This window comes from Protopterus annectens, chromosome 10.part0, assembly GCF_019279795.1.
Source record: "Protopterus annectens isolate FY-2018-M chromosome 10.part0, PAN1.0, whole genome shotgun sequence".
NCBI lineage: Eukaryota > Metazoa > Chordata > Ceratodontiformes > Protopteridae > Protopterus > Protopterus annectens.
The window spans coordinates 1,789,545,826-1,789,570,461 of record NC_056744.1 but is presented as its reverse complement, the minus strand read 5'-3'; the positions used below and the strand labels follow the sequence as shown (position 1 = coordinate 1,789,570,461).

At 44.2% G+C, this 24,636-nt stretch overlaps 1 protein-coding gene across 1 annotated transcript in view; it reads left to right on the top strand.

Moving 5' to 3' along the window:
- RNF25 (ring finger protein 25) overlaps nt 1-24,636 on the top strand; it is a 370,335-nt gene that overhangs the window by 40,287 nt on the left and 305,412 nt on the right. Inside the window, exon 2 of the mRNA XM_044086615.1 lies at nt 17,488-17,583. Within this exon, the coding sequence (XP_043942550.1) occupies nt 17,488-17,583 (96 nt within the window). The remainder of the gene's footprint in view (nt 1-17,487; nt 17,584-24,636) is intronic.

Below are 24,636 nucleotides of genomic sequence, written 5' to 3'. Positions count from 1 at the left end.
ATACTGGTGTTTGTGGACAGCCACAGACTGTACCTGCCAGGTCATACAGATCAGTGTCTCTGGCCACGGACACGGTACCTGTGCCTTGCAGGGGTGCTACTGACCGTATCCAGTACCAACCCAGACTGGGTACTGTCATCAGAAGCAGGTGTTCGTTGACTGGACACAGATCCCTGTCGGGCCTGGCCAGAGCCACGTGCACGTGGTCTCCTGGGGCGGTCTGATGACAGCACAGACCCAGCATTGCTGGGGCTGCTGCTGGCACTACAGGGGCGACCGCGGCCCTGTTGTCGTCTGCGCCGACTGCCAGCTGTTGCTGGCATACGGCCACGTCGACGCCTCAACTGCCCACCATCGCCCTGGCTCATGGACATGTAGTTGTGGAACCGGTCTAATATGTCCCCACAACGTCTGTCTATGACATCTGTGAAATCACGGATGGCAGCCGCAATGTCACGCATACTGTCAGTCATGGCTGTGCGACATGCTGCCAGCTCCCTCAGACCCTGTCTGGTGTACCGTTCCATACGTGACTGTGCCTGCATGACAGTCCGAAACATAGCTGAGGTTGTAAGACCTCTGTGGGCACGTCTGGCAGGGGCAGTACGCCCATGGATGCTCCCACGAGAACCCCTGGACATCTGTCTGTGTGGTACCATCTCTGGGCCATGCCCATGGCTGCTGTGTGGGGAGGCATGTGCCACAGATACCACATTACCCTGGTCAATGCCCACTGTATGCTGTCCATCACCTAGGGACAGTGGTGACAAGGGGTGTATTGGCAGGATAACTGTGCTCATTGATGGGGTCGACATCTGTGTACTGTCAATCGGCTGACCAATGGCGGACCCTGGCATACCTTCCTGTGCAGTTACACCGATGTCATCATTATCAGTACCCACGGCACCTGACTCGGGTTCCCTGCTACATGACACCAGAGCAGCAACAGAACCTGTGGGAAGGAAACAGGAAACAGTTTACAATGTCTACACATTACCAGCGATGCTCACCTGCACACATGCTCACCTGCACAGGTGCACACATGCACAGGTGCACACATGCACAGGTGCATGTGCACACATGCACACAGTTTCATACAATTGTACAGTACTCAGTATGCGTGATATCAACACACAGACACACCTACATGCATACAAAGAGCACTACTGAGTGAGCCAAATAGTACTATTACTATCAACACTATTACAGGAATTGTTAATACACACTCCCCAGCATGGATAGGCTGCATTGCTGTTACACCAGAGGGTCCTGCAGACGTGAAGAAACTAATGTCAGTGGGCACAACTGTGCCATTGTTATTGTTACTGAGTATGATACAGGTCAGGAGTACAACAGTCGCCTTTCACAGGTCAGCAGCTAATATTGAGGATATCACACTTGCACATTAAATACTATGGTGACAGCTACAAACCAAGGACACACCTCACACATGCATTAACTATCAGTGTACACAACAGTCAACTATACATATGACATATTACCTGCACGTTCACTGTCTTGCTGCTGTGTGGCTCCAGCCTCCATCATGATGCATGTCTGCTGCTGTTGTTGCTGGTGGACTGGAGCCACTACACTCAGGAGTAGTCCCTCCAGTCTGGTGAGTGGGGGATGTGTAGCCACCCCACCACCTGTGGCGACCTGTTGCCTGTGGATATCTGACCCACGCTGACGGACATGTCTGATTAAATCACTGCAGTGATGTCGTACCTGCTCATATGTCCTATTATGCGTGCCTATGTCATTTACCCGACGGACAAGGTCTTGCCACAGTGCAGCCCTCTCCTGCTGATTCTGGCTGGTGCGGGAAAAGAGTATTGCATAGTCCCGCACTAGGCTCTGGTGTATCTCCTCATCCTCAGCTGTGGAGTAGGTGGGGTTCCGTGGGTGGGCCATGTACCCGAGAGAGAAAATAACCTGGTATCAGCAATATATGTCAGCAGAACTTGGCACACATACTACACATGCTACTCTACTGTTATGATACAACATATCTCACATATGTAGCATCTGTCTGTCTATTGGTGGATACACATGTAGATGGCCAGGTATCAGTGCTCGGCCAGCAACTGTGCAACAGTACCTGGCTGACTCCATACGACATACTACCAAACCCCAGCAGTCAGAACACAGATTCAGGTCAGAAGCACCTCCTCACTCTGGGGGTTTGTATCTAGGTACTGTATGGCCTACATCGGCAACTACTGTGAGCTGACCACACACTGATTGCCCTGGATATACATATCCCACCTCCACCACCCGCACAGACTACTATAGTGCATAGCATTACAGATACAAACTTTACACTTTGTAACAGTGATATGGTATCCTTACAGCCCACTGGGCCAGTGGCAGATACAACCCACAATGCTGACCCCTACACAATTGCTTTGTACAGACATCTCCGAGAATGCATGGATCATGCAATCCCATATATGACCAAGACACTCTCCACAAAGGGACAGCATCCTGTCTGGTGGACCCCAGCCATAGACAGATTGTATTACAGAAGATGGAAGCTACTGCAAGACAGAGCATCATTCACTAAAGGGAGGGCATGTCTGAGCAGCACTGGTAAGGATCTATTTCCCATCATACTGACTACATGGGCAATGTTGAGTGGGAAATCAAGAGTGACACTACAGATGACCAGGAGGCCTTCAGTTATGTTAGCAACCTGGTCAGGAGCCATCCTCTATGCCCATAGGTAGTGCACAACAAATATTTCACTGACACCACAGATATCGACAACATTGTGGCGGACAGGTTCAGTGCAGGTGTCACCCCGTCCTCTCCCCTGTAATAAGGCATAGTTATCCCAGCTGACTGTAACCTCCCCGTCATCACAGATGTCCTGTGGTGTCTCACCTGGACAGCAGAATACACAACATGGATGGGACCTGATGGTATCCCCAGTTGCATGCTACATAACCTCTGACAGGAGCTAAACACACATATAGAAGTGCTATGTAACACTAGCCTGACTACAGGATATGTACCTGTACACTGGCGCACAGCAGCAGTGGTTCCACTCCATGAAGGAGGCACCTCACCATACCAATACAATACAACACAATACATTACATTACAATACAATACTATACAATATGCTATTGCCCCTGTGTCTACGGCAGCGTACTGTTCTGCTACCCTGACCATTGTGACACATGTGGTGTGATGGTACCTGCTGCTGTCACACAGTTATACAGGGTGACTCGTATGGCATATTACCTATCTGACTAACATTCAGCAGGGGTATGTGTGACATGTACTCATGGGGAGTCTTGCTTCTTAACACTGTGTGGTTTATTGCAGGGTGTGTCTCATCCGTGGGTAGGAACTCTTACCTCCACATGTGCACACTATTGCAGTGGCACGGACGACACACAGCAGACATTTAGGTTGTGGATGGTGGGAGGTGTTACTATGGTTGTTGAACATCTGTCATGGGTGTGACCTCCATATGTAAATCTGGGAGTGGTAACCTCTATGTGGGTAGCATATGTGTACTCTGTGGTGTTGTCAGTCACTGTGCATTGGTAATGTGTTTGAGTGCGTTGTCACAGTGTTGTACATGTCACTGTGTCCTTCTCCATATCTGTAGCTGTCATGTGAGGTCCATACCATGGCATCCATTATGTGGTGTGGGGGGTACACTGACCTACATGTCCATACCTGACTCACCATGTCCGCAGACACATACCATGTGCAGGTATTCCAGGGATAGTGTGCCACTGTGACTATCATTGGGGCCACTATTGTACACATTTCTGACCCTGCTCACCCCTGACACATGCAGTGGTGGGAGGCCAATCACATATCTGGTGGTTACTGGTGTAGGTGATCTGGAATGTGGTATGGTACTCCGGATTTGACACTGGTGTTCACTCCATGCCTTTGTCACCAGGCACCTGTTGCAATACATCTGTACACATGTGCCTAACTCGGACTTTATATACATCTCACTCTATCTCTCTCTCATATATATATATATATATATATATATATATATGTATATATATATATATATATATATATATATATATATATATGTATATATGTATATATGTATATATATGTGTATATATATATATATATATATATATATATATATATATATATGAATATATGTATATACATATACACATATATATATTGATGTACATATATTGCTATAGATGTGGAGGGCACAGAGGGGTGTGAGTGACAGAGGGGTGGGACAGGCTGTGTTGCAGGTCATCATATACAAACATACCTGTAGGTAGTCAGATCAGTCTGTCTATGTATATGTATCTACATATATCTATATCTGCATGTGTGCATTACATAGATATGTTGGTACAATATTCTATCTACATCTGTCTATGTATTCCTACATCTCTCTCTATGTATGTATACATATATGCATATTATATATATATATATATATATATATATATATATATATATATATATATATATATATATATATATATATACACATACATATGTTGACATACATACATATCCATATGTTAGACAGGTATATCAACATATTTGTCTACCATACTGTATACACACACTAACATACTGCTAAACATACATAACTGTGTAACCTAATTTGTACATGGCACTACAACCTACAATCAAACAACATTGATATGTGCACATAGATGCTCTCACATACAAATGTATGTACAGCCTTCACTGATAGTTGCTGTATGTCTCCTGCCCTTTACACATCTTCATATACATATGGATACAGACCAATGACACATATGGAGGGTTCACAGTATGTAGACCTTTATAGTATTACTTTATATTACCTGTGTTTGTCACAGCTGCTTGTGCTGCTGTCTGGTTCTCTGTCCTGCTGCTCCACTTCCCAGTTGTCAGCTTTCAGGTAGCTGTTGCTGAACAATTTGTTTCTGTCTGCTTAATTGCAGTTTTCTGTCTCTGTCTCTGTCTCTCTCTGTCTCTCTGTCTCTCTGTCTCTCTCTGTCTTCTCAGGGTGCAATGAAAGTATTGCATGCATGGACATGGAGTACAGCATACTTTTGTAGGTATCTGCATATGCCCATGTGATGGCCTCTGCACCAATTGTTAGCCAGCATTTGCTAATTGCATGCAGCCAGTTGTGTACTGATTGCAGTTCTCACTGTGATTTCAGAACAGTGCTATAAAAAGGTGTGTGAGATAGGCGTAGCCCTTTCAGATGTTAAGGGCAGGGACCATGCTGTTATGCTGTGGACAATGTTCTGTGAGTGTAAAGGTTGGTATCTCTCTCCTATTTCCAGGTGTGTTGTAGATTATCATTCCTCCAGTTTCCTGTACTAACTTTGTATGTACACTGACAACTACTACTACTGTTAGTGTGTGTGTGCTTTCCTTTCACTTTTGCTTGCACTCTGTTGCTAAGGCTTCAATAGTTGCCCTTTACAGTCACTACTTGTATGCCTGCTAGGTGTCTTGACTGTAGTGTGCTGCTGTAGCTTTCCTATTTTCCATGTACATTCACACCTTGGAATGCTTGCTATATCTGCTAGGGTGTTAAAGCATGCAGTGTGGTCTGGCCATGGTGTGGGCCTTGACATCTATTAGGGTATTTGAGTATGCTGCTGAGCAGGCCCCAGAGACTTTCAGGTTCATCAGTTGTGTGCCTCATGGAATGGTACATATCAGTGGGGTACACCCATTAAAATGTCTGGTATGCTGCAGTTGTGACTGTGGGTTAGCATGAGCATATGTATTACTACACTTTTTCTGCCATGCAGTGGTGAATACTTTCCGGACTCCATAGTTACCATTGCATGTGTTACACCTTTCTGCCTACTGTTTGTACATTTCACATGGGGTCTGTGGGGCATCCCTGTAAGACATTCACTGTTGCTATGTCTAGGCTCTTAACTATTCAAATATGGTGGTGTTGGACCCATCATGTGTACAGATATTTGCAGGCTGTCCACATTTCTGCCTCATAATTTGGTCAATATCTCATGCACACCTTTATCTGGCAAGTCACTCTGGGCTCAAGTCAGAATATGGTGACAAACATTCAAGTTCCAGACTGCATACCCTTCCAAACATCCCACAAAGTGTAGACCCTGTTACTTTCTGAACTGTCTGCGTTTGTTGTAATTTTATTTGTAATGTGTCCCTGGTTTTGGGCCTTTGCTCCACATATTTTATTACTTGGTCCGGATGTGTTCCTGTAAGAGGTTGTGGGGTATGGGCAGTGCTTATCCTGCTGTGAGTATGTGTGTGTCTTGCAAGGTGCTATGGTGACATTATTACCTACTAGCTTCCAACTAGCATGGCTGTTTCTGTTCACACACTACTATTATGGAAATCCACCAGTTTTGTTTGTGATTCTAAATGTCATGCTTTGTGTACTACACATCTATATTCCCTTTACATTCATTCCTACTGTTACATGATATATTTACTTTAGCACAATGTTCTTATATGAGTCATGGCTTAGTGGTAAGTCATGCAGACTACAGTTGCCAAGGTCCTGGGATCGGGACTCACAGTGGGGTTTTATTTTTCTTTTGAACTGAGTACAGGACCTGTCAATCAAAGTGACTAAGGCACTTTTAAGCAGTTGTAACCGGGCTAGCGCTGGTTTGCGCGGAGCTCACGCATGCGCACTGGCGGTTAGCTCCGCGCACACCTGATTACAACCACTTAAACGTGCTTACTCTTGCACACCACGCTATTTTCCTTGAAAGAAAAGAAAAATGGGGAGACAGGAAAGTGGTGAAAAAGGGGTCACAGAGGGTAAGACAGTAGGAAAACAAGCTTGGGATGTGCAGGAGGGATGTAGGTGAGGCCCATAGCTGCCCATTTCTTCATCAGCAACAGCTGTGCATATGTACATAATTTGGTGTGACATTTGAAACCTTCCAGCCCTGAGAGAGGTGTCAGGACAACAATAATACTTGTTGTACAGCCAATTGGACTTGATAGGTTCCATGTCCAGTAGACGTGTGCGGAATGGGCAGCTATGTATGGGGCGTAATTTTTTTGTGGGTACAGAGTGCCCTTTTTTTTTTTTTTTTTTTTTTTTTCAGGTGAGAGTGGTATGTCAGGTGAAGGTAGTCGGTACAGCTGGGGAGGTAGGTTGGGTAGGTTAACAGACAAGACAAACAAGACGCATACAGGGGCGGTGTATGACACGTGTGGGGGGTTACACAATTGACTGGGACGGAGGTTTGGATATCCAGAGCCCATGAGCCCACAGATGGCAACAGTGGCACTGATATCCCCACCCATAGGCAGTTGCCACGGTTTCTTCACTGCCCAGGACGGGGCTGTGCTGGGGGCTGTGTAGGCGGGGCAACGGGCATGCCCATTAGTTGCGCCACCCGTGCCTCGAGCTGGCGCAGGGGCTCAAGGACAGAGTCCCGAATCTCCCTACGCACCACAGTCCGGACGTTACGGAGGGTGAGTGGTGGATCTCCTCCGGCCACACTTGCAGATGGGGGGCGAGCCCCATCCCCTGCAGCGCTTCCACCCGCAGGTGGCACAGGGCCACCGGAGGAGGGTCCGGACTCGGCACTAGTGCCAGGTGCACTCGCCAGCTGAGGTGGGAGACGTGGGTCCGCTGGAACCCGCCTTCCCTGTCGTTCTGTGTTTTGCATTATGTCATGACAGTTTGGGTTAGTGACATATAATACCATTCACAATTAGTTGTAACAGCATGCATTAGTATTCCCATTAACCAAACACCCAGATATTCACACCATTGAACAGCGTGCATACCACATGCATAATTTGAACAGAAATACACAGTCCAACAACATGCAGGGTTAATTGATGGCAACAGGCCATCAGGTGTGGATGCATGAACAGGGCAGATGCATCAACAGACATGCAAATATATATGACCCAACAGGACAAACGTCCAGGGGTGTTAATTGTGATTGCACATACCATTTTCACGTGGAATGGGTTATATGTAGTTATAGGTTGGGGTGAAGAAAGTAATATTAACACCTTCGGATAACAATACATATGCTGTACATTTCTAATAGCTACAGTTATATACACACTACTGTTCTAACTACAGTTTCCTATATGTTAACTATTTCAACTTGGTGATAGGACTGTTAATGCAACATCAATATACATTCTGTGGTTCTTCATACACATTCATATCTAGCTTTGTTCAGCTACATCTAGGGTACATTTGCTTTATATTGCTGTAGACAAGTGTGGATGTATGGTATATCAGACAAACATCCTATCTGCATATTGCAGACTGAGAGCAACATATCCTGATTTTGGGATACACATTCCAGATGCAGCAACACTTTGAACAGATTTAGCTGTTTGGTTTTGAATCTCACATGCATTTCATTCTGTCTTGACTGCAGTATACTTTATTCAGGGGTTATTACTACTGTATTGCTGGATTCATGGCACTTTCTCACACTCTCTCACTTGCTTTCATTTTACTATTCAGGATGGTACATCTAGGCTTTATTGACATGTTTTAACAGTAGTTATTACAATCCTTTCCAGCAGTCTCACTTCTGTCATGTTTCAGTATTTACACAGGGATATATTTCACACATGTGATTTATCATCTTCTGCAGCTATACTTTTCAGCCTGCTGCAGGTTGTGTACTATTTTCTTACAGGCAGGGCATTTTTATTTCAGGATATATGTCAGCACAGTTTCATGTTTAGCTTACACTTTACAGGCTGCAAACTATTGTGATCAAGCAATACTTTCATACACTTTCACACTGTTACTTGCAGATTTTATTCCTTACTGACTACACTGCACTCTTATGCTGACTGTCATACTTTGATATTTCTTTACAGTTACTGGTAGTGGATTACTGACCTGCCTGGTGGCGCAACCGCACCAGCCTATCGCCATAGGCTCTGCGGTTCGCAGAACGGACACCTGCAGCTGTAATATAAATGAAGTAATATTGGAATACACATCTCCATAATATCAGCTAGTTTAACTTTTTACATACATAATTAAATGTTACTTACTCAGTGGTGGGGCGTTGGGTGTTTGCCGGGCCTCCTGAATCCAAAGGTTCAGTTGGTCCTGCTTGCGTCTCTTCAGGTCCGCATGGTGGTGACGGACCTGCTCACCTGTCCTTGGAATCCATGTGGCACTGGTGAGTTCATGAGCCAACTGGTCCCACGCCTCAGCCCTGTACGCTCCCCAGAGGACCTGGCCCTGCATGAGTTGGGCCTCATGATTGTGGATTAGGAGCCAGGCCATGTACCTGGACTCCTCAACACCCCACCTCTGCGCTCGAAAGCTACTACCCTCTCCTACTCCTGACATTCTGCCTGCAGGTCTGTTCTACAATCGTTTATGCTGTGTATTCCGCCTATGGGGCTTATATAGTTCGTTTTCCCACACATATCTGTGATTGGCCATTTTGGAATTGTATCAACTTCAGTAAACCTGCATTGTCATGCTCTAGTTTGTATTCATTCCTATATATGAGCTATTATTGCATTTCTAGGTACTTCTGTCATGGCTTAGTGGTTCTGTACCTTGACTATGGTGTATAGTATCCTGGGTTCGAACCTGGCCACTGCTTTTCATTTTTCATGACTGTCTAGACATGCTGAGGGGTGTGTCTGTGTAAAGGCAGTTTTGATACGGCTTGCTCAATGTTGCCCGTCGGTTAGCTTGTTTGCGCGGTACGCTGGTTTAAGCCTCATTTGCTATCGGCACGCATATTATGCTCAGCTCAGTTAGGGGCACATATATTTAGCGTGTTAAACCACTGCTCAGCTACGGGCCCATACACTCACCCTGTTAAACTGTAGCTCAGCTATGGGCACATCTGGCATTTTTTATTCATTTCTTACCTCACATTTCTTCAATATAAATGGGCTATTTCATTACATTTTACATATATTGGGGTTTTATGTGTACATATTTGTCAGGGACTCGTTTCCTGCTTATTTTGAAAAAAAAAAAAATTGGTGTTGTGGGGGCTCGAACCATGAATGCCTGCTCTTCAGCCGACATCTCTACCGCTACGCTATTGCTTCCTGGCTTATTTTGCATATTTAGTTCTTATATGCTTTCCCACTGACTGCTAACTGTAGCTGCGCTCGGGCACGCCCGCGCAAACGAGCGCACTCACGGTTAAACATCTTTACAATTTAAAAAAAATATGACATGTTCATTTATATTTCTTTTATGTTTAATAGTCTGTAGGGGCATGTGTTGTGTTTATTCACATTTCCGTGGACTCTGTTGTGGGTGTCTACTTTGGGCACTTTTACACTTCTGGGGGCGTGTCCGCTTGCAGGGCTCAGCCTACGGACACGCCCCCTACTGTCTTACATGGACCGTGTTAGACTTTGGTGTGATTCAGCATGCTCTCATGAATATGCAGAGCATGCTGACATCACTCCGTTTAACTGCAGCCTCCGTGTAAGAGTTATAACTCTTACACGGAGGCTTCGTGAATCCTGGGGATTGTTTTTTTTTTATTGTCATTAATTTATTATTTAAACTGCAGATTTGTTTTTGTTTCATTTTTAAGATTTTAAAATTCTTGTTCTTAAACTGTTTTGTAGTTTGGAGCTTTTCTCCATAGGCTTCCGCTGAAAATGGACTTGTACCCAGTCGGACTTTTGTCAAAAAAAAAATACTTTTGTGGACTGGTAGCTTACAGACATTTGCTGCTAGTCTGCTCTTGACCATGGAGCAGATTGTTGGTCCCATGGTCTGTCCTTCCAGTCACAAAAAGAAAAATTTAAGCAAAGCGCCTTTGCCACCAGAACAGGCTAGCTGTTTGTCTCAGCTGCAGGTGAGTGACTGCTGCGGACATTTTCTTAAATGTCAGACCCCATCTTTTACCCTGAATCCCTTTGGTATAACACCTACAGCCACTATGGACAGAGGTTTAGCCATGTCCTCTGTGGCTGTTGGAGTCCCTTCAGCGGGTAAGAGGGAACAGGGAAGGTTTCCCTGTTATGTCAGAATGCTCTACCTATCCTGGGGAACCAGTGGCTGCTGTTAACACGGTTTGCCCAATTTGCCCTATGGGGGCATACAAATCTAAACATTTATCTACTACTTCTCAAATTTCTTTGGATAGGAGTAGTGTACTGGGGGCTGTCCCAGTGTTAATTCAGGCATGAGTAGTTTCTGGTAAAATAGAGGGATGTCTCTTTCCTGAAGATATTCAAGGTACTGAATCTAAACCAAAAGATGCAAGGACAGATTCAGTGTTTTGTCCTCCAATTCTTTTTTACGTAGAGGCTTCTCTTTGAGACTGTGGCTAGAATGTGTCTGTGTTTCCAGTGTGAGAATTGTCATGTTTCTCAGTCACTCGTTACAGAAGGATTTTCAGAACCTAGGCCCATTCCTCCTGTTCTGTCTGCTTCAGAGGATGCGTCTTACTGCCTACAATTTTCCTGATAGTTAGCTAGCTGTGTCTAAAAAGGTAGCTAGGATGTATAAAGGTCCTTTTTAAAATGTTTGTTCACTGTTCCCAAACCTGACCCAGCAGTTGTAGCCTTAGCCTCACTGCTGCTAAGCACTTAGTTAATTCCAATCCTACCCTTTCTAATAAGGATGGGAACATTTATTGATGGGTATGATCAGAGTCTAGTTCTGCAACTTTGACTTTCTGAAATTTGAATTGTCTGGCTGATATGTTAGTTTTGTTCTGACACTGAAAGTATGAGGAATGTTTTATCAAGTTTTTTTTCTTGTGAAGAAAAAACATGCTTTAAATCATTTTCCTATACTGCACAAGTCACTACTCATTGTTTGCAGTGCAATATAATCTTGTTGATATTTCTTCCAGGGCTAGTCACTGGTACTGTAAGGTTTGCTTGGGTGCATTCTCAGAATGTCCCAGATGATATAAAAAGGAGATTCTCACTTAGATTTTAGTGTTTCAGCCCTCTGCTGCAGGGCTGATCAAAAAGTGTGATGAAAGAGGCAAGCCGATCCAGGGAATCTCTAAGATTTTTCAGCCCTCCTTTTCCAAAATGTCCAAGGCATTTTTTTTTCTTCATCCAATTTTTAGCAAAACATAATCGGCCTCCACAGAATTGGGTATGTGCAGGAGGTGTGGGACACAAAGGACAGATGCAAGCACAGAAATATCAAGGAAATGTTTGCCCTGAGTAAGACACAACTCTCTGAACCATCGGTCCCTGGAACCTCTTCAGGTTGTTAAAGACAATACCACAGTCATGTGGTGCATCAACAAGCAAGGAGGAACCAGGTTATACCTTCTTTGCAGGCTAGCCATGTTAGCTTGGGATATAGTTTCACAGCCCAGTCTCACTCTACAGGCATCCTACATTCCACTCAAGCAAAATTGTGTGGCAGACAGGCTGAAAAGAACCAGGACAGACCCTCACGAATGGATACTAGATAAGGGAGTTTTCCAAGATTTGATCCATCCTTGGAAAATTCCTCAAGTAGACTACCTTTGCCTTCTCTGAACAATCAGCTGACAAAATTCTGTTCCAGGACTTTGTACAAGAAGGCCTGGAAAACTGATGCCTTTTCTTTCCTTTCCTTTGGATAAGAATGTACCTGTATGTCCTTTCACCCTTGGCACCAATATCCAGAGTACTGCTGAAGATTCAGAAGGGGTCTGTCAAGATCATTGTGGTGACTGTGTTATGGCCTAGGCAGCCTTGGTTTGGAAATGGCCAAGGTCAATTGCCACTAGCTTCTTCACTGGATCTACTTGCACAAGAACAGAGGTGTACCCCAACTTCAATCATCATCAGTTGACTGCTTGGATGATGGGGTCTTGATTCCTTTTAGACGCATTTTTATTAAGATGTGCAGCAGGTACTAATGGAGGCAAGAAAGCATGGTACTAGAAAACCATATGTTGGTAAATGGAAAAGGGTTTCTGCTTGGTGCCAGCACCCTTTCACAGCTAGTTCTGTGGTCTCTCAGTATTTGTGTGCGTAAGTACCTTATGGCTTTTCTTATTCCTCATATCAAGGTTTATTTATTGGTCTTTTCAGCATGTCTGCCCATAAATACTCCTCTTTCAAGGTAGTCTCATTACAAAATGCTCTTGATAGGGGTTTTGCATAAAAGGCCTCCAAGTAAACCGGTGGCCCCTCCTTTGTATCTTAATTTTGTGTTATGATAACACTTGCTCCATTTGAACCAGCCAATCTGGCTGACGTGGTTCTTAACATGGAAAACAGTTTGCTCTAACCTCTGCAAGAAGGGTATCTGAGTTACATGCTCTTATGCTGAGTCAACCCTACCTCATTTTCCATAGGGGCAGGATTTGTTTGAATACTAATCCTTCTTGTGTGCCTAAAGTGGTATCCAAGTTTTCTTTAAGGAAAACTGTCCATTTCCTGCCTTTCTTTCCTGAACTTAATGAGGGAGACTGGATTCTCTGTACCTTGGATGTCCACAGGCAAGTCTGGTACAAAAATGAGGGCGAAGGGATTCTCTGTACCTTGGATGTCCTCGGGCAGGTCTGGTACAAAAATGAGGGAGACGGGATCTTGGATGTCCTCGGGCAAGTCTGGTACAAAAATGAGGGAGACGGGATCTTGGATGTCCTCGGGCAAGTCTGTTACAAAAATGAGGGAGACGGGATCTTGGATGTCCTCGGGCAAGTCTGTTACAAAAATGAGGGAGACGGGATCTTGGATGTCCTCGGGCAAGTCTGGTACAAAAATGAGGGAGACTGGATTCTCTGTACCTTGGATGTCCACAGGCAAGGCATGATTCTACCTTGACAGAACTAAATCTTTCAGCTCTTTGGCTCAACTGTTTCTTGTAAAACAAACTATTTCCAAATGGTTGTCTAAGGCTGTCGCACTTTATTATAGTAAAAATGACAAATCAATCCCAGGCTGGGCAGGGTCAAGGCCCACTCTACAAGAGCCTGCGCTTTATCTGTGGCTTTTTGGAAAAGGTTGGATTCTAGAAGTATTCCAGAAGGTGCTACTTGGTCATCTGGACATACTTTTACAAAGCGCTCTAAGCTTAAGTCTTTCTCTAGGTCTAGATCAAGTTTTGGTACGACCATTCCCCAAGGGTTCTGGGACCCTTCTTCATTATCCCAAATATAGTTAGCTGTGGTAGTCTACCTGTATAGCTAAGGCTACTGCAGCAACAGCCATCAATATGGAGAACATGGTACAGTTGTGCAAGCTGAACTTACCGTAACTGTGGATGTTCAAATGATCACTATTGTAGTAACTGCTTCCTTCATCCCCCTTGTTTTTTGGTGTGTTTTTATGCCAGGGTGTGGACTTTTTTTTTTTTTTCTTTTTGTTGTTCCTACCATTGTCTTTTCAGGGCTTTGCCTGCCTGTGTCTGTTGGCAGAAAACCTCTGAAGTGCTTTCCATGCAAACTTTTCTTTTAGTCGTGTCATCTCAACGTACTTGACAGTTTGAGCTCAAAGTGCTCTGAAGGTTTGGAAGCTAGCTGACTGTTGTATCCGTGGCAGGGTATAACCTATATAGCTAAGGCTACTGCATCAGTGACCATTTAAACATCTACTGTTATGGTAAGTTCAACTTGAGTAACGATTTTGTTTTTTGTTTTCCTTAGCACTGTTCCTGCAATCTGCAGGAGTAAAAATCAAAAATTTTTACTCGTGTATCAAACTTATCTATGCAGACATTTCCATGCAACAATCCTAAACCTTCTAGATTTTACATAATGCATTTCTTGGAACCCTACAGATTTCCTCCCATTATTAACTTCTCTCTCTCTGTCTTTTCTAACTTTCAGTGATTCTTATAGATATCGTACAACATTTTATATTCTGTATTACTTGTCCCTATAACAGCATCTTCTATGCTTGAGTGAACTAAAAACTCTGAATACTGGGCTTTCTCATAAGACTGCCCTGTCTGTTTCTGTTTGATCGTTTATAACGGAGTGTGGACAAAGCACTGTCTTATACACTTTTATCAACGATCATTGAAAAGGAAGGCAGTCTCTAACCTGCAGTCCAGACTCCTGTTTTATTCTCTTTACTCTTGGCTTTCGACGCAGTAGTTTTGGTGAGGCAGTGCTGTAGTATAGTTCTAAGGGTGGTCATTTTTTTTCAGGTCTCTGCTGTTAGCGATTGGGTGCCTTGATGTTTTTTGAGATCACACTGTGTGAAGAGGAGATGAGGTATATGGCAGAGAGAGATGGCAAAGGCTAAGGATAAGGCATATGAAGAGTTGCATGAAAGGTTGGACACTAAGGAGGGAGAAAGTACCTAGACAGAGGAGCTAGGAAAGATGTGCAGCAGGTAAAGGTGATGAAGGATAATGAGGGAAATGTGCTCACAAACGAGGAGAGTGTGTTGAGGAGATGGAAAGAGTACTTTGAGGGGTTGATGAAAGAGAATGAGAGGGAGAGAAGGTTGGATGATGTAGGGATAGTGAATCATTAAGTACAATGGATTAGCAAGGAGGAAGAACGGATAGCTGTAAAGAGAATGAAGAATGGCAAGGCTGTTGGTCCAGGTGACATACCTGTGGAAGCATGGAGGTATTTAGGTGAAATGGCAGTGGAGTTTTTAACCAGATTGAATGTAATCTTAGAAAGTGAGAGGATGCCTGAGGAATAGAGAGAAAGTGTTTTGGTACCTATTTTAAGAATAAGGGTGATGTGCAGAGCTGTAGTAACTACAGAGGGATTAAATTGATCAGTCACAGCATGAAGTTATGGCAAAGAGTAGTTGAAGCTAGGTTAGAGGGGACGTGATGATTAGTGAACAGCAGTATGGTTTCATGCCGGGAAAGAGTACTACAGATGTGATGTTTGCTCGGAGAGTGTTGATTGAGAAGTACAGAGAATGTCAGAAGGAGTTGCATTGTGTTTTTGTAGACTTAGAGAAAGCATATGACAGGGTCCCTAGAGAGGAGTTGTGGTATTGTATGAGGAAGTCAGGCGTGTCAGAGAAGTATGTAAGAGTGGTCAAGGATGTGTACGAGGGTAGTGCGACAGCGGTGAGGTCTGCGGTGTGACGGATGCGTTTAAGGTGGAGGTGGGGTTACATCAAGGATCCGCTCTGAGCCCTTTATTTGCAATGGTGATGGACAGGTTGACAGACGAGATCAGACAGGAGTCCCCATGGACTATGATGTTTGCAGATGACATTGAGATCTGTAGTGAGAGTAGGGATCAGGTGGAGGAGACCCTTGAGAGATGTAGATATGCTGTAGAGACGAGGAATGAAGGTCAGTAGGACTAAGACAGAATATATGTGTGCGAATGAGAGGGAGGATAGAACAATGGTGAGGATGCAAGGAGTAGAGGTGGCGAAGGTGGATGAGTTTAAATACTTGGGGTCAGTAGTTCAGAGTAATGGTGAGTGTGGAAGAGAGGTGAAGGAGAGTACAGGCAGGATGGAGTTGGTGGAGAACTGTCAGGAGTGATTTGTGACAGACTAGTACCTGCAAGAGTGAAAGGGAAGGTCTACAAGAGGGTAGTGAGACCAGCTATGTTATATGGGTTGGAGAGAGTGGCATTGACAAAAAGGCAGGAGTTTGAGCTGGATGTGGCAGAGTTAAAGATGTTAAGATTTGCACTGGGTGTGACAAGGGTGGACAGGATTAGGAATAAGTATATTAGAGGGTCAGCCCAGGTTGGAAGGTTTGGAGACAAAGCCAGAGAGGCAAGATTATGTTGGTTTGGACGTGCTGAGGAGGGATGCCGAGTATATTGGGGAAAAAGATGCTAAGGATGAAGTTACCAGGTAACAGGAAAAGAGGAAGGCCTAAGAGATGAGGTTTATGGATGTGGTGAGAGGACATGCAGGTGGTTGGTGTGACAGAGCAAGATGCATAGGACAGGAAGAAATGGACACAGGTGATCTGCTGTGGCGACTCCTAACGGGAACAGCCGAAAGAAGATGATGACTGTGTGAGGAGGAGTGTCAACCACTCAGCCATGAGGGTGTTTCTGCTCTTGGCAGCTATAGGAGTTTTTCACTTTTATGTCCTAACTCTGCCTCTGGTGGTTACCACCAGAGCCACCTTTGCATTTTATCTGAGCTTGTGTACTTCCCCACGTGCTCTGACAAGGGGCTGACATTGCTTATTTGGGCAGCCATGTCCACACTTACCCTCTCTGCACCAGCTCTCCACATCATGCTCGGCCTTCATTATCATGAGTCAGGTGCAGGTGGGATTCACGGTCCCTTCCCCCTGACTGGGCTGTCAAGTGCACAAGTTACTAGTTGAACTTTGATCACTTAACTTTTTCTACCACCAGACAGCTTGGATTGTGTTTTTACATGAAGTAAACAGTGGCAGCAATCGCTGTGCATGTTAGTTAAGAGATCGGTCTTTGCATACTGTGTCTATCAGTTTGCCTTGGATGTTTTAGTATGTTAGTTTTCTGTAAGCTTGACGTAAGTCTCTTGTCTGCATGGCAGGCAGGTAAGATTTTCTTTACTGTAAGTGCTCTGAACTGAATTTTATAAGAATGAAATACTAATCTGCTTGTAAGGCTTTGACTGTGTATGTATTTTTCTTTTTAGTGGTGAGCTGTCCGATATGGAGGGTGTGCTGTCTGAGCTGGAGGTGTTGCAGTCCATCTATGTGGATGAACTTGTGGTTTCCTATAAGGACAACAGGTAACACACTGCTCTTTAATTGCTTGGCTTAACCATACTTCCCTCCTATCCACTAGTGCTTAGGTATATGATCCATAAACCTACATGACTATGTCCGTATGTGTACATATCGGGATGTGGAGGGGTGTTCTGTATGGAATAACACTGATGGCACCACACATGCAGAGACCCATTAAACAAAGTAGTAAACATAAAGTAGTTAAAGCTTTACTTTTCACACAAGGTATGCAGAGTGTTCATGTGATAAGAAATCCCAGTGGTTTGTTCATAGATTTGCAGTAAAGCAGTAGATTAACCCTCGTAGGTTTGGCAAACGGTTTCATAGAAAAAGTGCTGAAGTGAGCTATTCAGTCAGAAGATGGAGAAGCAGAGGTAGGAAGATGTTCAGTTCGGCAGATATAGACGTTTGTAAGCAAAGACTCCTTGGATGAATTTACAAGGTCATGTGCATTCATGTAATTCTTTTTGAATGTTGGTGCAGTTTTATACCATTTATAGGCAATGGAGTTCATTGATATTGTCCCTGGGGGAAAAAAAACTGTATCTGCCCATTGTAGAAATAGGACCCCTTCATGCTAGGTGGGGATTGTCAGTGTTGTACCGTTTATTGGGCAGGGGTAGTTACAAACCTAGCTTGATGAATGCATAAAGCAAAACCCTGTCCTAACTTTAACTGTTTTAGCACATCAAGCCTCCATCTATGGGGAAGAGGTTCTATAGTGATTGGGGTCGCCACAGCGGATCACCTGTGTCCATTTCTTCCTGTCCTATGCATCTTGCTCTGTCACACCAACCACCTGCATGTCCTCTCACCACATCCATAAACCTTATCTTAGGCCTTCCTCTTTTCCTGTTACCTGGTAACTTCATCCTTAGCATCTTTTTCCCAGTACCTATTGTGAGGTTGCCACTACCAAGTTGATGACAAGAGAAAGTGTCCAGGGAGAGATATTGAAGGAAGCTGTGAATTGGGAGTGTGAAGGATTTCCTTATTCTGGGAGGGTTGAGCATGCAGTGATCCTGTGGATGTCCTGCCATCATCCCACACGAGTGATCACCTTGTGTTTGCCCAATCACTATAGATGCTATCTGTCGAAACAGTAAGTACAGCTGAAGTAGAACTCCAGTCATTGAGGGATCGAAAGTGGATATCGGCTGCCTGATCTGGCCAATTGTTGCATTGTCCAGACCTGTAATTTCAACGTGTGTCTCGATCGTATACAGAACTTCTTTCATCCATGATGCAGCACCGCTGTTACTTTTTTTAATGCACTGATTGCTGGGATTTTGGTACTATGACATTGTTAGTGTTCCATACTTGAGTATAGTAATCCTGTACCATCACAGTTTCTACACTTAGTGACACTTTCACAGCTCATGCTTTTTTGGCCATTTTTGAGATGCTGTGTTGGAGAGCTGTGATACAAATCTGCCTGAAAGTGAATTGCAAGCATTCTGTACTCTACTAATTTATTCTGATGCACCGTGGCACTTCTAGTTACAAGTATCAAAAAAAAAAAAAAAAAATCAAAGCACTTAACTTGCGTAAGAGCCCCATTTAATCCGATTTTGTTTGGAAGATGATTTGTATTTGTGATGTGGAAAACTTCAAAGGACCATTGTTCTAAATATAAGATTCTGTTTGCTGTATCTTTGCCAGAATGGTTGCTGGAGTTGCCGGTTATATCCAGGTGTGCAGACCAAGCACGTTACTGTAGTAATGACTGCAGATTTAGATTTGTTAGTTTTTGTTCACTTTTTTGTTCGTATTGGCACTCTAAAACTACTTGTGTATAACATTTCATTGCAGAAATGGTTGGAGACTAGGGAAGAACTAGGTACCGGAATGCTGAGTACCAAACTACATCAGGAATTTCTACGGCTGTAGCATAAGGAACGTGTTGTCCTAAAGATTGAGTAATTCTGTTGTGCACGTCTGCATTGGAAGAGAGTATACCTATGTGCATTCTCACAGTATTTTATAAGTGTTACGGCACATATATAGATATCTGATAACAAAATACTGTGAGAATGCCCAAGTGTTATGTTATGGCACAGTCCCTTCTGTATTACAGTTTGAGATGCAGGGATAGCATTCCACATGTTAGTGCCGCATGCACTGCTGTAGAACATTAAACGTGCCACACTGTGCTGTAGCATTTATTTTTTTCTGTTGCAAGAATTTTTTTTTTTTTTTTTTTTTTTTTGAAGACCTCCACTGGGATAGTTGTATGATGGTGTATGGAAGGAAGAGATGCCTGTTCAGTAAATGGGTATGTTGAGGGGGACCTGACAGCAGAGTTGCAGATCTGATGCATTTTGTTATGGTAAGGACCTGAAATTTTGTGGATCTTGTGCTTTGTTTTAAAGTTTGTATGTGGTCGCATTTTCTTCATTCTCTCGCTTGCCTTAAATTGCAGTGAGAGTTTCTTTTTATAAATTAAGTACAGGGAATATGAGCATGTTAATTACACAAAGAAAAACCAGCAAGAGTATTCTTGGAGACGAATGTTGCACAATGTGACTTGTTTTCCATTAAAATCGTGTGTTGTGTTCTTGTAAAAGTCTTACTTTGGGAAAAATTTTCTCCTTACTCGATCAAACAATATGGTAAGTTAAAGTGGTTGAAGTTCAGCAAATGTGTTTTGTCCTTAAACTGCTGCACACTTTGGTTTTGCTAACTGGTGTGTGTGTGTGTGTGTGTGTGTGTGTGTGTGTGTGTGTGTGTGTGTGTGTGTGTGTGTGTGTGTGTGTGTGTGTGTGTGTACATTGGTCATAGTACCAGATACATTGTTTAACCCTGATCACTGGAGCCTGGGGAGGGAAGAACTGTTGAGACTAAAGATGTCCTTTTCTGGCAGATAATTTGAGGAAGAAGGTAGGTCATGGCACAATAGAGTTAATCTGACAGTCTTAACAGTAATGAGGGGTCAATTTGTCTAGGTAGCTGAGAAATAGATACAAGTGAAACTTAAACAAGTGTGTTTTGCTTATGTGTATGCTTCCCCATGTGCCTCCTCCCTTCCTGTTGCATGTTAAACAAGCTCGCCGCTGCTGTAGACTTTTTCTGATTTACTTTTTCACCGACATTTTGAAAGCCAGTAATATGAACTCTTGACCAGATATGGTCTGATAGGCCTGTCATGCTGTTTAAGTGGGTTCAGGCTGGCATAACTGCTGGCAGTTAGTTCTTGACTAATTTAAACTGAATTTTTGGACATTACATTGCTATTCTTTAATGCCATTACCTGTGGAATAGCTTGACCTAAGAGAGGCCCACCATTTGCAACTTGTATAATTTTGACAGACAAACAAGTCGATACTATTGATTTCTCCCAAGGCAGCAGTGCGCACCCCCCCCCCCCCCCCCCCACACACACACACACACACACTGTTTCACTTCATAATCTCAAAATGCTGAAATACCGAATTTCAGCATTCCGAGACAATGAAGCCGAACCATTCACAATACCAAAACATACAATCACACACACACACACACACACACACACACACACACACATACATACATACACACACACACCATTCCAACCACAGCGCACAAAAACCACACAACCCTACTTGTATGCACCCCCACACACCCCCTACTTATATATGCTAAGTCCGAGATCGCAACAAAAAAAAAAAACCCTCACACCACAGCATTCTTCACTCGCTCGCACACACATACATATCACACATACACAAACCAACAAATCCAACACTCGCACTCACCTCCCTACCCTTACTCACACATACAGAAACACACAAACACTCACTTCCCTGCAATTTCACGCACCATAACACTACATGCAGCGTACAGGAAATGCATAAGCATGGATTCGAGATATTCAAATTTGCTCTTATGCACTTTCGGCATTCTGAATTTTCGGCTTCGGTATTTCAGCATTTCGAGATTATGAAGTGAACCCCACACACACACACTTGTACATGACTCATTCCTCACGTCATAGCCTAGTACCAGCCTAGTACCAACCTATCGGCCCTAGGGCCTATACAAGCCTAGCCATAAAAATTCCCTGGCTATTTCTTCCCACACTATTTACTTCCCTGGACCCCTGTTTATCTGAACGACTGACGTGATTCCCAGGGTGAATTTCCTTTCTCCCATCTAGTCATCAAGGTTCCTTTTGAAGAGGGCCAAAGAGGTGCTCTGCTTGACATGTATGGGCAGTCTATTCCAGAGTCTGGGGAGTTCCTGGGTCAGGAACCTATCCCTCCAGCACGTTTTGTTTATTGTGATCAGGTTTAGATCCCTGGAGTGTGTGGCTCTGAGGGATTGGGATTTCTTTAAGTGTAGCTTGCCCAACAGCTCTGGGTTTGACATGGCCTTGTATGTTAAGCAGACATCGCCTCGGAGTAGACTATATGGGTTCTGTCAGTAAGCCATTTGGCAACCCATCGAGTGACGTAGGGATTAATGCCCAGCTTAGTAAGTTTATCTATGATTCCAGAGTAGGGGATGGTGTCAAAGGCCTTAGCGAGGTCCAGATAGGCTGTGTGGACTGCCTTACCTTTGTCCATGGCTCTGGACACTGATCGGCCCTTCACGAACCCAAACAGGGTGGGGTCCAGTGTTTTAAGGTTGCCATTGTCTTTGTTTACAAATACCATGACCTTGCAGATCAGGCTCGTCAGACTGGGGCAGTAGTTCCCAAGATCCAAGGTGGATCCCCTCTTGTGGAGTGGGATAAGAGTAGCTGTGCGCCACTCAGTGGGCACGAAGCCTGAGGTGAGGGTATGGTTAAACATGACACTTGGGTGAGGTGCCAGTTCATTTTGTAGTTCATGTAGTACACAGCTCGGGATGTCATCTGGTCCCATGGATGCTGTATACTTAGCTTTGGAGAGTGTGTTTTTTTTACCTGTGTGGCCGTTGTTACTGGAATTTGACAATCTTCCAGTACTGAGATGGGCCATTTAAGGGGTGAGACAGGGGTGAAGTTGGCACTGAATTGATCTGCCAGGATAGTGGCAATATCCTTGGGATCAGTATATTTAATGCCATTCTGTTTTAGCTCAGAGCAGATCTGAGCATTGTCATTTAGATTCTTGATAGTTATAGAATGCCTTGTGGTGAATCTTTTTGGCAATTTTATTTTCGTAACTAGCTTTGGAGGATTTTAAGAGGGATCTCAGCTTCTTACTGATGCTGGTAAGGGAGTATTTTGCATCCTGGGATTTTCCTCTTTTCTGCAACAATTTCTTCCTTTTGTTGTAAAGTTTGTTTATGGCAGGGGACCTCCAGATTTGGCTTCCTTTTTTTGGAGGAGAGCAGCTTGGTTCTATTCGGGATGGCACGATTCATGCATGAGTGGATGTGCACTTACAGTGCCTTAGTGTAGGACTCGGCAGTCGAACTTTCAGTTCCCGTCTGCGTGGGTGTCATGAAGTAACTTCTGACTTGAGTAGCATGAAAGAGACCAGATGGCTTAGTGGTTAAGGTCTTCGCCTCCAATGCACAAGGTACAAGGTTCGATCCTGACCTCCGACTAATGCCTGTTTGGAGTTTGCATGTTCTCTCTGTCTCCATGGAGTTTCTCCCATGTCCGAAAAACATGCTTGAGTGTTTCCATCTGGGTCAATAGGCTACTGGCTGGCCGGTGTCTAGTTGCCCAGCCTGGGTTACCTGGGGTAGCTCTGTTGAGTGAAAGCTGGACATAAAAAAAAAAAAACAACCAACCTGCCAAACATGAACTGAGAATTGCTACGCTTAATGTAGGTTCACTGACAGGACGCAGCTTAGAAGTGGATGACATGATGATACGGAGGAGGCTGGACATCCTATGTATTCAAGAGATGAGATGGAACGGCAGTGCAACAAAGCCACTTGGCTTGGGATCCAGACTCTACTACTCGGGTGGTGGACAGGCTAGAAATGGTGTAGGAATTGTGGTGAGGCAGAGGCTTCAGAAGTCAGTGAGGGATATCCTCAGAATTAATGACAGACTCATGGCAATCAGACTCCAGTGTAATGATAGGACAGTATTCATAATCTCAGCCTATGCCCCACAGCAGGGTTGTGATGGTGAGGAAAAGAGTGCATTCACACAGCAGTTGCAGGACCTACTAGATAAAGCAGAACAACATGAATTGGTGTTGATAATGGGTGACTTAAATGCACATATCGGGACAGACAGGATATGAGGACTGCCTGGGTCCACATGGGTGGAGCAATAGGAATAAAGAAGGCGAAACCGTTCTAGACTTCTGTCTGGCAAATGGCTTGATAGTAGCCAACACATGGTTCAGAAAGAGAGACTGTCACAAGATCACATACAAGAGTAGCCAGCATGCAACTCTGGTAGACTTCCTCCTAGTAAGGAAAAGGCACTGGGGTAGAATCCATGATTGCAAAGTCATCCCCAGTGAAACGGTTGGTTCACAGCATAAAGCATAAACCAGTAGTTGTCACAATCAGCTGCAAGCAGTGGTCAGAGAAGGCTCTAAGGTCAACAGAGACCAGGCTGAAGACCTGGAAGTTGACTGGAGAGAAAGTACAGCAGTTCAAGGAATTACTCAGGGCTCTAGCACCCCAAGAAGAGGAGGAAATAGGTGGAGTTGGAGTGGCAGCGCCTAAAAACAGCATGTGTTAGGACTACAGAAAAGATATGTGGCCAAGCCAGGTATGGAAATAAGGTACATAAGGAAAGCTGGTGGTGGAATGCAGAAGTGCAGGAAGTAATCGAAAGAAAGGAGTGCAGGAAGAAGTGGGAGACTGAAAAGACTGACCAAGCTAGGAAGGACTACTGGTTGGCTAACAAAGAAACTAAGAAAGAAGTTGCAATAGCAAAGAATAGGGCATCAGAGGCACTCTGTCAGCTTCTGGAAAGTGACTCAGTAAGGGGCACAAAGAAACTATACCAGGTTGCAAGGCAAAGACAGAAAGATAAAGAAGATAGTCTGACACCCTTCATAAGGGATTCCAGCAACCTGCTTACCAGCCCACAGGACATCAAAGGCAGATGGAAGGAGTATTTCCAGCAGCTTCTGAATGAAGAAAACCCCACAGAAGCGGTACTGCCCCAGAAA